The following is a 16,017-nucleotide window of genomic DNA, read 5'->3' as shown; positions in this document are numbered from 1 at the left end:
GAGTATAGCAAGTGCAGAGGTGATGGTTTTGAAAAGAACCAAGAGTTGGAAGAATTGGAGGTCTCTATTTGGAGGAAGAACAGGATTAAGGGTTGCAAGGTAGAGAAAGAGGTAGAATGACAGATTATGATCAGATAACAATTTCAGAGTCAATGAGCATGAAAGTGGAACACTTGTGGGTGATGGCAAGATGAAGGGTGTAGCATTCTTCCTGTAGTCGAGATGGTGTGGAAGAGTTGGTGGTGGGAAATAAATAATTTGAGGAATTGGGAGATTAGGGTGCTTGAAAGAATATCGGTACATATGGAAGTCCCCCAGTATAAGGGTAGAAGTTGGGGAGGAGAGCCTGTGAGTCAAGTACTGAACCCACTGAGGAAAGGAGAGTGTATTGAATATTAGTAGATAATAGCTACCAGAATCTCAAGTGGGTTAAAAAATACAAATTGAATGAATCTCAAAGAGAGAGGTCACTTAGTCGTGATGGTAGAGGGAAAGCCTGGATGTGGCAATGGGGAGTAAGGAGTATTCCAACACTCCCGCCTCATCAAGGGATTTGGGGGGAGAAGGAGTGTGAGGGAATGTGCAACCAGTGCTGGAAAGTAACCAGGAAAGCTATGTCATCAGGAAGGAGTCAGGTAAATACCACCTATACCCCTTAGTTTCTTGCCCAAGACTTTATCCCCAGTGTTTCTTAAGTGATTTCTGGCTGCGTCTTTTACACCCTTTGAATTAGCAAGAGGAGGTAAATTTGACAAGGCTTGAGAGGGTCGCTGTCATATCCCAGATACATACCTTGAGAAGGTAGCTGGTCCCTTCTGTTGTTCATATTAGATTGGCAAACAGCTGTCTCAGTATTCTTCATCAGGAAATCACCAACTATCCCTTCTCTTCTTTCTTTGAAGATTCCTGGATGACATCTTTCCTAATTTAGGCACCTGTGAATCCGCATCATCATTCACAGGCAGTAGGTGACAGTGGCATGATTTGAACCCAGGTCCTCTGACTCCAAAATAAATGTTCTTTCCACTGTATTTTGCTATTCTTCCTCCACAATGTAGACTGTAGAAAACCATTCTTCCAGCTGTTAGAAAGGTGTTCCTTTAGTTATGGCTCAATAAAAGGGCAAGATTTGGAAGCAGGAAGGAAGCAAAAACAAACCAGAGATAATAGATATGGAAAACAGGTATTGGAGATTTTGGTGTGAAAGGAGAGAACCAACTTAGGAAGTGAGTCAGTGAGAGACAAAAAGGAGAAGGGTGTGATGAGAAATGGGATTTCAGATCTTGCTGATAGAGCAGTGTCAGGGGCTGGCTAGGTCTATAGGAAGACTACTTTAATGAGTAGCTGAAGTTGACTAGAGATGGAGGTCATGAACTTCATGGGTTGAAGAAGGTGATGAACTGGGAGGTCAGTGTGTTAGGTAATCAACAGACAAATTGAGGTACCAAAGGTGAAATGCTTGTGTTTAACACCCTGTGCCAGGCTCTGGGGAGATAAAGATGAAACAAGAGAGGGAGTTTATAATCTAGGAGGAGGAATAGGACCATGCTGTATGCAGATCACTGTAATGCAACACATATGATAAATCCAAACAGAATACTCAGAAAAATTCAAGGGGAAGGAAATCCGTTTTGACCATGGAGACGATCATTTGTTTCATGGAGGAGCTGGAGTTGCCTTGGAGGCAGCTTAGTATTTCAGTTGGTTGAGATGTTGGGCAAGACTAGAGCAGGAATGGGATAGGCATGCACAAAGGTGAAGTCTGGTGAAGGTCAATTATTTTACCAGTAATTTTGTCTTATGTTTGTAACCTTTTGCTATGACCAGGACAACTACCTCTGTCCTCCACACCTCTAGCTATAGTATTTCATGAAATAAATCAATGACCTACTTTATCAATTTTGTAAATGTGAAAATCTGTAAAATATGCTTTCTTAACTAGTATTATAATAGTTAAAGCAATAATTGATTCAGTATTTTAGATCAAATATTAATTTTATTTTTAGATCATGAGTCAGCATGAATAGAATGTTGTTTAAAAAGCAAAATATTCCATTTTAGTTGTATATGTTGAAGTATTTATATATTACAATAATGTTATCCATTCTTGAAACACAAAAACATTAAATGTTTAAAAATAACACTTCATTTCTTATATAATTAATGGTAAATGTTGAGTGCTAACATAATTTGCCCTATGGAAAAATTCATTTAGTTTTTGAAATTTTGACAGTCAAGCATTGTATTATTTCATTTAATTTGGAAAGTAAATTGAAATGTTTATCCTATTAAAACAGGTCTCTGGGAAATCTTTGAACAGATTGCTAAATCCCAGTTTGAAACCAGATCTAAAAAGGTTATTCATGATTCATCTGCAAAGCTAAATTTTTCTAACAGAAATTGATTGTTTTTTTAAAGTCAGAAATAATTATGTAATTGAAAGTGCAATATCATAAACACAAAATTTCCTAGTATACAACTTATGGAAATGATCTGGGTGTATTAAGACCAATTTTTGATTAGGATTCCATTTGCAGTTTAGCTATGCTCAGAGAGCACTGGCCTGAAAATAGATTCGGGTTCTGGCTTTTGCTACTAATCAGCTGTGGCAATTTACTCAACCTCTCCTAGACTTACCTTCCTCATTTCTAAAGTAAGGAGATGGATCCATGGATGACCTTTGCAATCCTTTCTGTCTTCAAAATCTGTGACAATAGATTTATAAAAATAATCGAGTTTTCTAACTTGGGTGTATTTAACTTGAAAATGAACAGAAACATTTGCAAATATGGTCTTAGTATATATAAATACCAAAAGTCTTAGTATAGCTTTAAGTCTTAACAGACTTAGTTTAAACCTGTATAAGGCTTTGGGGATGGATGCTCTGTACAAAGGAATTCCCAATATATTCCTGCCAGCGGTGTTATTGTCATTTGATGTCCCTTTTAAAGTGAGATAGTTTAAAAGCATCAAACAAAATAATAAAAAGCATTCATTTGTTCTTGGAAAGTTTAAAATATATATTCATAGAATTAGTAAACATTTTATATTTTGTCTTTATTGAAATGTTTCTTAGGAGATAAAATGGAAAAGTTAAAGGGCTTGGTTCTACAAGAATTAGGGTCTGTGACTGAATCTATGAATGCAGGGAACTCTCTGACGAGGGAAATCCTCCCACCAGTGCAGTTGGGCATCTTTGCAAGCTAGGGAGTTTCCTACAGCACTGAGAGGTTAAGTGACTTGCCCTGGGTTTAAGAGCCAGCATGTGACAGAGGAGGGAACCTGCACTGAGGTCTTCCCGGGAGCAGTGCCAATTTTCTATCCATTGGGCTCATGCCTCCCTGTTTTACATAAACTGTGTTTATGTTGTTGTTTTCTTTCCTCTGGCTTGGGGTTTGGCATGAGGCGAGCCAGTGAGAGTATATGTCACAAATTAGGGGAACTGATGTGATGTGTCAACAAGGCCACCAGAACATGGAGGCAGGGCTTCCATCCAGCTCCAAGAGCCTCTCCTCCAAGATCTCCAAGAGCAGATCAGGGCAGTCAGTGTTAAATTCTTTTCTCATGCCTATTGAATTTTTAGACATGGCGGTAGATCTAGACAGTGCAGCAGAAGACCAAAAGTGTGGAATTCTTGATGAGTCTCAGCCAGTATTTAGTTCTTCTTTTGTGGCTATAGCAGGTATTAATTATAAGAGTATATATAGATATATATGTATAGATATAGATATAGATGTGTATATATATATATATATGTACACACACATATTTATATGCAGAGCATTTGAAGCTCATCCAAGAACCCTGTTTTTTATTATATATGCATTGCCAGTTAATTTAATAAACTACTTTTAACATATGAAAGAATTTTATAATAAGACAAACAAGAAAATAAGCCTACAAGTGAGAATGTAAAATTGCATCAAAAAACACCTATTTTGAGCAAGATTGATTAGGTAACTGAATTTAATTAGTTAGCATTGGCACTTCTAGGGATACTTCGTTGATATCCATGGTCCGGTCCATTATGGGTTTTTTCATCACCACTGTAAATTGCTCCTTCTCCACATCTTCTCATCCTGGATGATCCTTCTTGTTTGTCCTAGAAGACTTTTGGGTTATTTTACTAGTTCATATATTTCAGTGCGGCACATAGGCTGTCCTTAATGACTCTCCCTGTGACTATCTAATTGGCCTATCTCCTTTCTGGCCATGGGTAATCTTGATAATTCCATAGTTGTTGGGAAGTGAAGTGGAAAGACAAGTGCACCTGTTTCCTAATAGGGGTGCCTAGTGGTTTGTGCATTTATTTAATAGAGAAAGTGTTAAAGGAAAGTATATTTTCAAAGGATGGATGGAAAATAGTCTATTAAAATCAGTACTTAAAAGGTGAGAGTTTTGCCTACTTTGATAATTTGATAGCTTAAATTTATGTAGCATTTGGCAATAAGGCACTTTTGTATATTTAGCTAAGAGAATGTTACAATGAGACACGCAGTGAGTCAGTATGCTTTAAATTTTAGCTCTCTAGTTCCCTTCTTGAGTTGGATCATTCCTGGGCTCTCTGCTGATAGAAAATGTGAATGGTTTGAATTGGCCATTTCTGTTCTAGGCTTTAGCAGGTTCAATAGGTGTGAGTCAATTCTGTCCAAGATACCTTTGCCTATTAAACAGTCTTCCAAATGTCCCTGAGGAACCAAGAGCTCTTTCCCTGGAGTTTTGGAGAGCAAGATGAAGTAAACAAGCCTAAGGGATACCTTGACCCATACTCCTCCCTCCATTTGTTACGGGGTATGTAACTGCATCTCAACCACCATATATTTGGCACTTTAATGAAACCAACAGAAGTCTAAAGACAGTAGTAACGCTTTTTGTGAATAATCTGGTGGCACAGCACAGTAGTTTCATTCTTAAAAAGGAGTTTTTGTGATAGCACAGCTATACTGCCATTTGTCAAATTTAAAAAAAAAATTACTATTCTCTGCTTAGGTGGCAGTTTTATTTTCTGTGATTTTGTCAGTCTCTTCTCTTCATGCAGACCTGACAGCGACTGATTATCTTCTCTAACTCTCCAGCTTTCACAGTGGATGGAGTTGGTTTTCTGGGGAAAAAAATATTAAAGAGAAAGTACTTGTTTAAATTAATGTGATTTAAGTCAATACACATTTAGCAAGTGTAAGTGCTTCGGGTACAAAGACAAAAAGCTCGAAAGCCCCATTTCTCAAAGAGATCACAGTGCCTGGCACGTAGCAAGCACTTAATGAGCGCCTGTTGACTGAATCGCTGACATTACCCTGGAGGAGACACTACTTTTAGGAAACAGGAGAGACAATGTACTGTGCTCAAATCTGCATAAATTTGGTAGCTCAAAAACACAGAGCAACTAAAAAACATATTTTAAGAGTATTTTGTCATATGAAATAGAATTCCTGAAAAAAATCTAAATCAGATATTTGCAGATTCATTTGTACATTAGAACCACTAAAAGACCATCTCTCTAAAGGAAACCTATAGTGAAACTTTTCTGTGTATGGATTTATTTTTGTTTATTTTGTCAAGTTCAAATTTTCATATACATATGTAACAGTTTTAAAGCAATCTATATTATTTTAAATAATGAGGATTTATTTTGTTATTCATGTTTTGTGAAAGCTTTAATTATGTTGACGTGTTGATCTTTCCAGTGACTGTAGCAAAATATTTAGTATAAATTATCGTATTTTTAGTTGAAAAAACAGAAACGCCAAAAAGTTTAATAATTTGCTCAAGCTCAGAGAGTAAGTTGAGGGTAGAAATTGAACAAATAAATCTTTGACTTTTCTCATTGATTGTTTAACTTGTTGACTTACTAGTTCAGCACTAGGAAGTCCTTGATTTAGAAAAGGGTAAAAATGTTGAGAATGGATCTCTGGTGGAATAGAGAATAAATGATCATGTCACTGTGGGCATAAGGGTAGTTGTGCCATCCCATCCCATGGTATCAATCAACAAGTATTAAATGTTTATTATGTCCCGGGTGCTGTGCCAAGCTCTGGGAATATGGAGGAAAAAAGTGAAGCAATATCTGCCCTTAAGGACCTTATATACACTAATGAGGAGGATAACATGTGCATGTATAAGTAGAGGAATAATATGCAGGGGTTGTTCTGGGAGGGAGAGTGCTAACAGCTGGGGGACCAGGAAAGGGCTCTGGAAGGAAGGAGAGGGGGAGGTTGGAGTTAACCAGGGATTCCCAGAGTCAAAGATGAAGAGGGAGAGCATTCTAGGAATGAAGAACAGCCAATGCAAAGTCATGGACATGGGAGATGTGACACCCAGCAAGCTGGCAATTATGGCTGGACCACAGAGTGTGGGGAAGGGAGCGTGTTTAGGAAGACTGGAAAGGTAGTGAAGAGCTTAAAATGCCAGAAAGTGGGGTTTCTGTTTGATAGTAGAGGTAGCAGGAAGCCACTGGAGTTTATTGAGTAGGGATGGGGCCTGGTTAGATGTGCCAGTTAGGAAAATCACTTTGGTGGCTGTGTGGATGATGGTTTGGTGTGGGAAGAAACTTGAAGCAGGGAGACCAAATGGTTGGGCTGTTGTAACAATCTTATATATTCTAATGTGATTATAATAATAATGTAATAACTATTGTAATAATCCAGGTGAGAAGTGATAAGGCTTTGTGAGGGACATTTTTGAAAAATGTTGTGGAGATAGGAACAAGTTGATTGCCTATGAATAATGACTTCCTTCCTGTCAGGAGCATTCAGGTAGAAAAGGAGATTTAATTATTAGTGATAAGTTAAATAGAATTTCTTAGGCCTAGCTTTGTTTTGACTGGAGCATCTCCATTCCAGTTTCTGAAATTTCATATTCTAGATCACATCACTTATTGTACTGATGCCTTTCACAAAGTTATCAGATCATCGTGTAATGATAATAATAAAATGCATTTATGCAGTGCTTTAAGGTTTGCTTTAAGGGCTATAAAGTGCTTTACAAACATTACCTCAGTTTATCCTCCACACAAGTCTGGGAGGTAATTTCTATTATTATCCCCATTTTATAGATAAAGAAACTGAGACAGACTTAGGTTCAGTGACTTGGCCAGGGTCACACAGCTAATGTCAGAATCTGTAAATTCAGGACTTCCATACTGCCTGTAGGTCTAGCACTCTGTCCACTGCCTAAGTAGCTTACAACTTCCTCGTAAGTGAATACTCTGCATGACATTAGAGCTATTTTGCTTAGGAGATGTTTTGCTGACAGCTATGATTACATTATGTACTTAGTAATAAAATGGCTCTGGCTACGATTGATTCTGAAGTGCTTAGATGTTGGTGATGCCAATCTGAAGGTGGTTTCGGTAGTGTAAGTGGATTCTTTGCGTGTGAGCCAAGTAACATCAAAATGCTGCTGTCAAAAAATTGGAAACAAAATAGATGTCCATTGATTGGAGAATGGCTAAATCAATTGTGGTAGATGTAATGGAATATTACTGTGCTGTAAAGAAATGCCAACTATGATGAATACAGAGAAGCTTGGAAAGACTTATGTGAACTGATGCAAAGGTTAGTATGTAAAGCAAAGAAAACAATATATACAATGACTTCAGCTATGTAATTGGAAACAATAACAGGAAATGAATGTTTCCAAATTACAAAGGACAAGCATGGCCCAAGGAGGAGACATGAAAAGACACTTCTACCTACTCCTTAGTAGAGCCATGAGGCCCACAGGTATGGAAAATTGCATGAATTTTAAGATTTTTTTCAATATTCATTAGTTTTACTGAAATTTTTTATTTATTTTTTCTTATTTTTAAAATTATTTTTGTCATATGCAATGGCCCTCTGGGAGGGGCAAAGGGATGAATACATTTAGGTGATATAAAAAGATATCCCTAAAATTTATTTTAATAACAAAAGGAGATTCTGTTCTAGGTAACCTTGGAGTAGTTCTATTGAGTCTCCAGACAAGGGTTGTCTTTGAATATTTACCTGAACATTCTCCTTGGATTTAATGAAGCCAACCAGAAACTGTAAGAATTTGAATAGTAGTTGCAGGTTCCCCTGCCGTGACATTCTATAAATGGATTGGCACGGAAATCTTCCAGGCAGGAACCAGGGGATGCTAGTGCTTGCCCAGAGCCTTCCGAGCCTGCACTTGTATACTGTGAAAAACAGGAGCATTACAACTTATCATTTTCCAGTGCCAAACATATTATTATGTGCAGTATTAGCCCATTAAGCTGCTAAAAATAACACTTGCTATGATTCTGCTTCGACTTTTTCACTTACCATGACAAAAGAAAATCCTTTCCAAAGAGAAATCCAGCCATCGGGACATAAAGGGATGTCAGTGGTTTGACTGTGAACTGCTATGGCCATGGCAGGACCTTCACAGACTGTACATCTGTAACACAACAAAAAACGTGGCAAATACCACCAATTTCTGACAGAATCATCATAAGTTGTGTGCTACACAGAACATTTAAATACTATTAAACTAAATTTTCATTACCTTATCAAAAGAAGAAGGAAGTAATTTAGTACCTGCTAATATAAGGCTCCAAAGCTCTGCCAGTAATGGGAGCCATGTTCACTGGCATCTGTGCTGTTGTTGACAGCCAGTACGAATAGTCATTTCGGGAAGCAAAATTGCACACATCATTGGTATCACAGAACAAGAATGGCATTGTGGTAAAACGTTGCAGGCAGCTACCTAGAGTTCCTGTAAAACACAGGATTGTGCATCTTTGCTAGCTGGAAATTAATTTAGTATCTCCACTAGAGTGTCACTTTAATAAGTCATAATCTAAAGTACTTGGAGAAAAACTGGATAATGGCAAGTTATCAATTCTATAAATAACAGCATCTCCAGATTGTAATATTGAAAGGCTGTTCATATGACAACTCAATAAAATCATAGTGAGTTTTTTTTCCACTATGCATTTAGATTGCTTTAGGAGTTTTTTGGAAGGTGTATGTAAAAAAATCTTCACTAAAATCACACTCTTCAGAGCATGGAAGTTATCCTGGGCTCTCAAGCTCTGTACCAGTAAAGTGCCAGGCCTGGATGGCAGGTCCTTCCAAGCTGCAAAGGTTCCAACTATAAGTCTTGTGACAGACTATATGTTTATTGATAGGAACAAGCCTAGCTCAGTTTGGAAGATTTATCACTCTAAGGCTGACCTCCAGCTGATCATTATTTTCAGCCACAGAAACTCAGCACAACTGTTTTCTGTAGAGTGGAAGAGCTATGACCTACACTGGTTCAGAGGATGATATCCACACCCATGTAATCCTGTGTCGTTGTAGTGTGAGTACAGGGAAAGAAGAGGATGTGCCATTGTGTCAACCCCACTCTGAATTTACCTGTATGAATATTCATTGCTCAGTATCTGGTAAAAAGATAACAAACTTAAGACTTAAAGGCAGGCGGATGTTTTAATTCAATACTACTTGGAATGAATGGAATGAATACTTGACAAGATTATTGTAACAGTTATTCTGGGATGACAGTACAGACAGATCAATGCTTTATTTGCCCTCTGAGCTAAAAATACATGTTGGAAGTAAACTTCATAAGAAATTTGGGAGATAATGTAGGATAGGACAATTGTAGTATGGTTAAGGTCCAAAGTGAAAAGTTTTGCTAGAGTCAAGCACTCCTACATTTCAAGAAAACAATAGGCAATATGGAAACTAAACTACTTTCTTACTGGATTAGGGGCACCATCATACTTGAATTCATCTCTAAACTCACATTTTTTCATTCTTCCCTTCCTTAAAATATATACTATAACTTGTCTAATGTAGAGACAAAGAAAAATAGTCATTTGGGTGAGGATGTCTTATTTTACTTCAATATCTGGTTGCCAGTGATTTGCATTGTTTTTAATGTCCAACTTCTGAGGCAACTTCACTATATGATACAAAATTTTCACTCCTATAAATTATTTAAATTACGTCTGAGACATTACCAAGGTCTTGTCCATAAGCTCGTTCATTTCCCTGCACATAGAGAAGAGAATAACCCCGATAAAGGGGCACCGTTCCTCTGGGGCATGAAGGAATCTCTGTTGATTGGCTGTGACGGGTGAAGATAAAGCCTCTGATAGACGGCCCAGTTGCAGGTGGTCCAAAGTTTCCAGGTTTTCCTTTTGATCCAGGCAATCCAACTGATCCAGGTGGTCCTTAAAATTATATACTTAAATGTTAGAGGAAACATGAACAAAAAATTACTGAAAAGTATATCCATCATCACTAAATTCCTAACTTGTCACTCAAAATTGTTCAATGAAATATTCATGTATATCTGTTATGGCTTATATATGAAAATGTTTGTTGTGCCTAATAATGAGAACTAACATTTATGTAGTACTTAATACATGCCAGATACGGTGCTATGCACTTTATAATTATTATCTCATTTGATCCTCACAACCACCTTGGGAAGCAGATGCTATTATTATCATCACCATTTTACAGATGAAGAAACCAAGGCTTAAGAGGTTAAGTAACTTGCTCAGGGTCACAAAGCTGCTAAGTGTCTGATGCTAGATTTGAACTCAGATCTTCCTGATTCCAGGTCCAGTGCTCTCTCCAATGTACAGCCTAGCTGCTTCACATATAATAAGTGCTCCAATAAAGAATGAAATGAATGATTGAATTGAATGATTGTGGGCATTACTTTTTATGATTTGGCCAAACATTATCTTCTGATGTTTTGTGTTGTCATGCTTTGTGTTCATGTGTTATCTCATCCTAATATACTGAAGATCTTTAAAAAATAAAATTTCTTAATCATATTTATATCCCATCCAGTAACTCGGTAACCAGCACCCTATACATTGTAAGTACTCAAATATTTATTAAATGAATTAGCTCAAATATCAGAGATCTTAGAAAGTCAAACAAAATCAACTGAAATTTCACATTTTGAAAGAGGTATGTTAGCAAAACAATTTCGAGGTTACCTGCCCTTGAACAGTAAACTCAGCAAAAATGTATAAGCACTTGCCATGTGTCAGGCATTGCTGTAGGTGCTAGGAATACAAAGATAAAAGTGAAGCCCTGTCCTCAAAGAGCTTTTATTCTTCTCTCTGTGTGTCTGTGCCCATATAGAGATAGTTAAACTAATACAAAACATGTGATTTCAGAAGGGGGAAGGGCACTCCTCCTGAAGGAACTAGGCTGGGCCTCCTGCAGGAGCTGCCACTGGAGCTGGGCGCTGAAGGGAGCTAAAGATGCTAAGAGGTAAAGGCTAAGAAGGGAGAGCATTCCAGGGATGGGAGGACCTTCTATACACAGGCATTGAGGTGGCAAGCATAATGCTGTGGATAGGGAATAGTCAGTAGACCAATGTACCTGGAACATAGAGTGTGTGAGGCAAAGTAATGTGTAATCAGGCTGTAAAGATCTATTGAAGCTGGATTATGAAGGGCTTTAAATGCCAAATAAAAGAGTTTGTGTTTTGTCCCATAGGCACTAGGGAACCATTGGAGTTATTGGATAGTGAGGTTTTATGGTCAGACCTGCGCTTCAGGGATATCACTATGGCAGCCATGTGGAGGATGAAATGGAGTAGGAAGGGCCTGGAAGGAGGGGGAATCAATTAGGAGTCTATGCAGTGGTCCAGGGGAGAGATAATAGGGTCTGAACAAGTGTAGTGGCACTGTGAGTGAATAGAAAGCCACAGATGCAGGAGGTGCTGTGGAGCAAGAACAGATGAGGGTTGGAGGGTGAGAAGGCAGAGTGGAGGATAACTCCAGGGTTCAAACCAGCATGACTGGAAGAGGCAGTCAGTGGTGCCCTCAACGACAGTCGGGGAGTTAGGAAGAGAAGTGGGTTTCAGGGAATGATGATTTTAAAAAATAACCAAGTTTTGATAAACTAGAGAACATAAATTACTTGGGAAAGAGTTCCCCATTTCACAACTCCTGGCAAAAAAAGTTTGGTGTAAATGAGGTTTTGATCAATGTCTTATACTATATACCACTATATGTACTATATAAGTTCAAGGTGGATGTTTGACCAGAATATTAAAGGTCATGCTTTACAAATCTTTAAAAAGATTCAGATGAGGAGCCTTTTGTGCTCTGTCTAGGGAATGAATTCTTAAATCAAAGTATAGAGGTGATCTCAAAAATAAATAATTTTGATCACGTGAAGTTGGAAAACTTTTATATGATCAAAATGAATACAACTGGGGCAAGAACGGAAGCAGTTAACTGAGAAAAAAATCTTAGTACCAAAGAACTCTGATAAGAATCTAATGTCCAAGATTTGTAGGCAACTAAAAGAAATATGTAAGACAAAATGGATACATGCCCAAAGGGTATTAACAATCCTCAAAAATACTGCAAATTATCAGCTGTCATATAACAGAATGCTTCAAATCAATAAAAAGAGAAATGCAAATCAAAACAACTCTGAGGTTTTGCTTCATGCCCAGCTGTTCTCCCCTTGTGAGTATCAATAGTTTGTTAAAGCTTTCTCTGTGTGGAATGACAATTTTTATCTGGACTCCTTGTACTTCAAATAACTATTTTCTTTGACACAGAGATCCCACTGTTATGTATATATCCTGAACAGACTAAAGACAGAATGTTCCTGTATCCACCAACATATTCATAGTGGCTCCTTTTGTTGTAAAGAACTGGAAAGAAGGTCTTACAAATCCCCAGCACTTAGCACATTCCCTGGCACATTGTTGGTTGATTGCGGAATGACTAACCAAATTGTGGTACATGAGTAATAGGTTATTACTGTACTGGAAAACATGATAAAAAAAATTCAGAGAATCATGGGAAGACTTGGAATTGGTGTAGAGTGAATTAAGTGGAGCCAGGAAAGCAAATTGCATACTGTAAATGGAAAAAAAAATAATTATAATGTCTGTGCTTTCCCCCAAAGAGATGAGAAATATAGCTCCCTTCCCCTCCTTTGCAGAGGTGGGGGACTATGTATGCCTATGAAACAATGCTTATACTGTGATTGATGTGATGGTTAGTTTTGCTGACTTGTTTATTCTCTTTTTCTTCTTTGTTAAAAGGAAAAGTGCACCAAGTAGGGAGGGGATATGTTCCAAAATGAAGGTGATATAAAAACCAAAGCTATCCATAAGAATTAAACGTTTCTAAAAAGAAAGAAAATTATGTTTTGAACCTTAGTTTGAGATACCTTTGGGACATTCAGGTGGAAATATCCAACATGCAGTTGGGGGACTAGGGCATGGGAGAAATGAGAGGACTAGATAATGTAGATTTTGGAGTCATCTGCATAGAGACAATAATTGATCCCATGGGACCAGATGAGAGAAAAAATAAGTATAAAGAGAGGAGGGCCCAGGCAGAGCTTGCAAAGGAGACTAAAAAGGAAGGTTGGGAAGGTAGGAGGAGAACCAAGAAGCCACCCTGTTACAGAAACCCAGGAAGGAGAATCCAGGAAGAAGGCAGGATCTATAGTGCTGATTGCTGTAGACAGGTTAAGAAGCCTGAGCACTAAGAAAAGGCAGCTGGATTTGGCAATTTAAAAATTGTTTGTAACCTTGGACAGAGCAGTTTTGTTTGAGGGGTGGGGTGAGCAGTCAGAACGCAGGAGGTAGAGAGAAGTAACTAGGCTGAGACAGTGGAAAACACCTATGAACAGCTGCTTTCTCTTTGAGTTTGACTGAAAGGGAGGAGAGATACAGGACTGTAACTTGAGGGGATGGAAATGTCAAGGGAATTTTTTTTTTAAGGCTGCGGACATGTTTGGAGGGAGGGAGAGGGTGCCAATGGATAAAGAGAGATCAGAGATTACAAAGAAAGAAGGAACTGCTGAAGGCCTTTCCAGTGCCAAAATTCTGTGGTTTGAATTGAAGAGGTGAGCAAAATAAAACAACACAGAACGCTTTGTGAGAAATTCTACTTCAAGATAAAATAGATAAAAATAGAAGAAATAGTTTCTTCTCTAGGTAAGGTTATCTATTCTACCTCTCTAAAGTCAGAACTAACCAGCTTACTGAATTTTAACAGCCCTAAATGTTTCTCTGCATTTGGGCAAGCCTTATCCATAAGTGGGCCAATTTTTACATATGGCTGAATAATATCTGTTTCTCTGTATACATTAGTTGGTCTTCCAATTTATTAAATATTTATTGCATATAATACTTTAAATTTATATCATAATTCTAATATACAGAGTATAATGGATTTTTGTTGTTATTTTTCTGGTAGTAGAGTTAGTGAAGTTCTATGAAAGTACCCTATTTTATGCATTGAGCTAATTGTGGGAAGCAAATTTGGTCACTGATATTTTCAAATTAGGGAAATGTATTGGTCCTAAGCCATCTGTACAGTCATACAAAAAGCCCATGTTTTCAGGGTACTCCAGAGCCAGCATTTAATAAGGGAAATTGTTAACCCTATATTTAAACTTTTTCAAATTTGGACTTTTAACATCTGTTGTATTTTATAGATTTGGGCACTTATGTTAGAAAATAGAAAGAATATTTACATTTTTTCTTAGTTTAAAAAATTCAGTGTTGTGATTAGCATTAAGTGTGAATAGCTGGTCAATTTCCAGCATGGATGCACAGAATATTTTCATGCAGCTTTGGCAGCAGGCAATACTTAATCCAGGTTGATCACTCTGACAAATGGATTTTTAAAAGCCAAGTAGAATGTATGTGTCAAGTAGTTGTTTCGTGTCCAAGTCCAAGATGTCAATAGAACAATTGAGGTAGGAAATATGTCTATGTTTTGGTTAAAAGTAGTCATTCTTATACAAGTATGAAGATACTCCTCCAGCAATATCTGTTTCATTCTTTTTCTGGTTTTACTGCTAGTTGTCCTATCTAGTGACAGATCTGTGTACCTAAAGGGCAGGATTGAGCCTTATGAAATTAAAATAACTATTAATGTCCCATCACATTCTGCTTGACTTGTTAGAAACTGATCTGTTCAAAATAACTTTGCAGATAAAACAATGTGGATCACTTTGACTCCCACTATGTTCTTTTGTATTAGAGGCAGCCAGGCTACAGAGTAGATAGAGTACCTAGGCCTGGTGTCAAGAATGTCTGATGTCAAATCTAGCCTCAGGCACTTACTGGCCGTGTAACCCTGGGCAAATCTCTTAACCTCTGCTTTCCTCAGTTTCCTCAACTCTAAAATGGAGAATAAGAACAGCACCCATCTTGCAGAGTTATTGTGAGGCTCCAATGAAATAATATTTATAGTGTTGACCACAATGACTGGCACATATATCTATATCTATATCTATATCCATAAAATATTCTTTTTCCCTTTGCCTTTCCCTTCCCTTCTCCTGGTTTTGGAGACTGAGCCATATAGGGCTATGGTACAGTAGATGAGAAGACTGTTCTGTCTAGTAATTCCTAGATTTCTTTTCTGTTCCTCTTGACCACCTCTCCCTGTGGTTAAGAGGAAGGGTAAATGAAGAAATCCCATATTACCTTGAAGTTACACAACCTCTTGCTAAACTCAATATGGTACTTATTTCTCTTAGCAAATGACTTTTTACAAGTCTAATTTTGTTGAGAAAATAGGTATAGATGTATTTACCGATTTCTCCTTTAGAGCCTTTACTGCCTTTTTCTCCAACTGGCCCAGGAATTCCTGGTTTCCCTGGTTTCCCTGGTTGACCTTTTGGTCCTTGCAGTCCTATTTAGCACCAAACATTGCATCGTTACATTCATACATGTGGAAACACAAAACAAAAAACAACAAATCAACCACCATTCTCATACATGGGAAAACAATAACAAAAAGAAGTAAGGGGCAGCTAGGTAGCACACATTGTATAAAGCGCTGGACCTGGAGTCAGGAAGACCTGAGTTTAAATCTGTCCTCAGACACTGACTAGCTGTGTGATCCTGGGCAAGTCATTTAGCCACTGTTTGCTTCAGTTTCTTCAACTATAAAAAGGGGGTGTGTGTGGTCTGTCCTTTGTTCCCGAAGAGAACCATGACATCAGGAAGATGATGCCATGACTTGTAAGTGAATTGGATTTAAGTGAGAGAGGG

At 37.8% G+C, this 16,017-nt stretch overlaps 1 protein-coding gene across 6 annotated transcripts in view; it reads right to left on the bottom strand.

The window, feature by feature from the left end:
• Window positions 1-3,036: 3,036 nt before the first annotated feature.
• Window positions 3,037-16,017, bottom strand: part of COL4A3 (collagen type IV alpha 3 chain) — a 170,113-nt gene continuing 157,132 nt past the window's right edge. For 3 of the 6 annotated variants that reach the window (XM_027875984.1, XM_027875987.1, XM_027875988.1), the window contains 6 exons: window positions 15,557-15,655; window positions 9,968-10,180; window positions 8,538-8,715; window positions 8,283-8,397; window positions 7,983-8,155; window positions 4,933-5,101 (listed from right to left, as the gene is read on the bottom strand). In XM_027875984.1, the coding sequence (XP_027731785.1) occupies window positions 5,017-5,101; window positions 7,983-8,155; window positions 8,283-8,397; window positions 8,538-8,715; window positions 9,968-10,180; window positions 15,557-15,655 (863 nt within the window). In that variant the 3' untranslated portion in view covers window positions 4,933-5,016. Of the gene's footprint in view, window positions 5,102-7,982; window positions 8,156-8,282; window positions 8,398-8,537; window positions 8,716-9,967; window positions 10,181-15,556; window positions 15,656-16,017 lie in introns of those variants that run through there. The other 3 variants (XM_027875985.1, XM_027875986.1, XR_003570342.1) reach the window with 3 other exon arrangements.

This window comes from Vombatus ursinus, unplaced genomic scaffold (assembly GCF_900497805.2).
Source record: "Vombatus ursinus unplaced genomic scaffold, bare-nosed wombat genome assembly UNPS02014810.1, whole genome shotgun sequence".
Classification (NCBI taxonomy): Eukaryota; Metazoa; Chordata; class Mammalia; order Diprotodontia; family Vombatidae; genus Vombatus; species Vombatus ursinus.
This window is presented reverse-complemented; position numbering and strand designations above follow the sequence as displayed.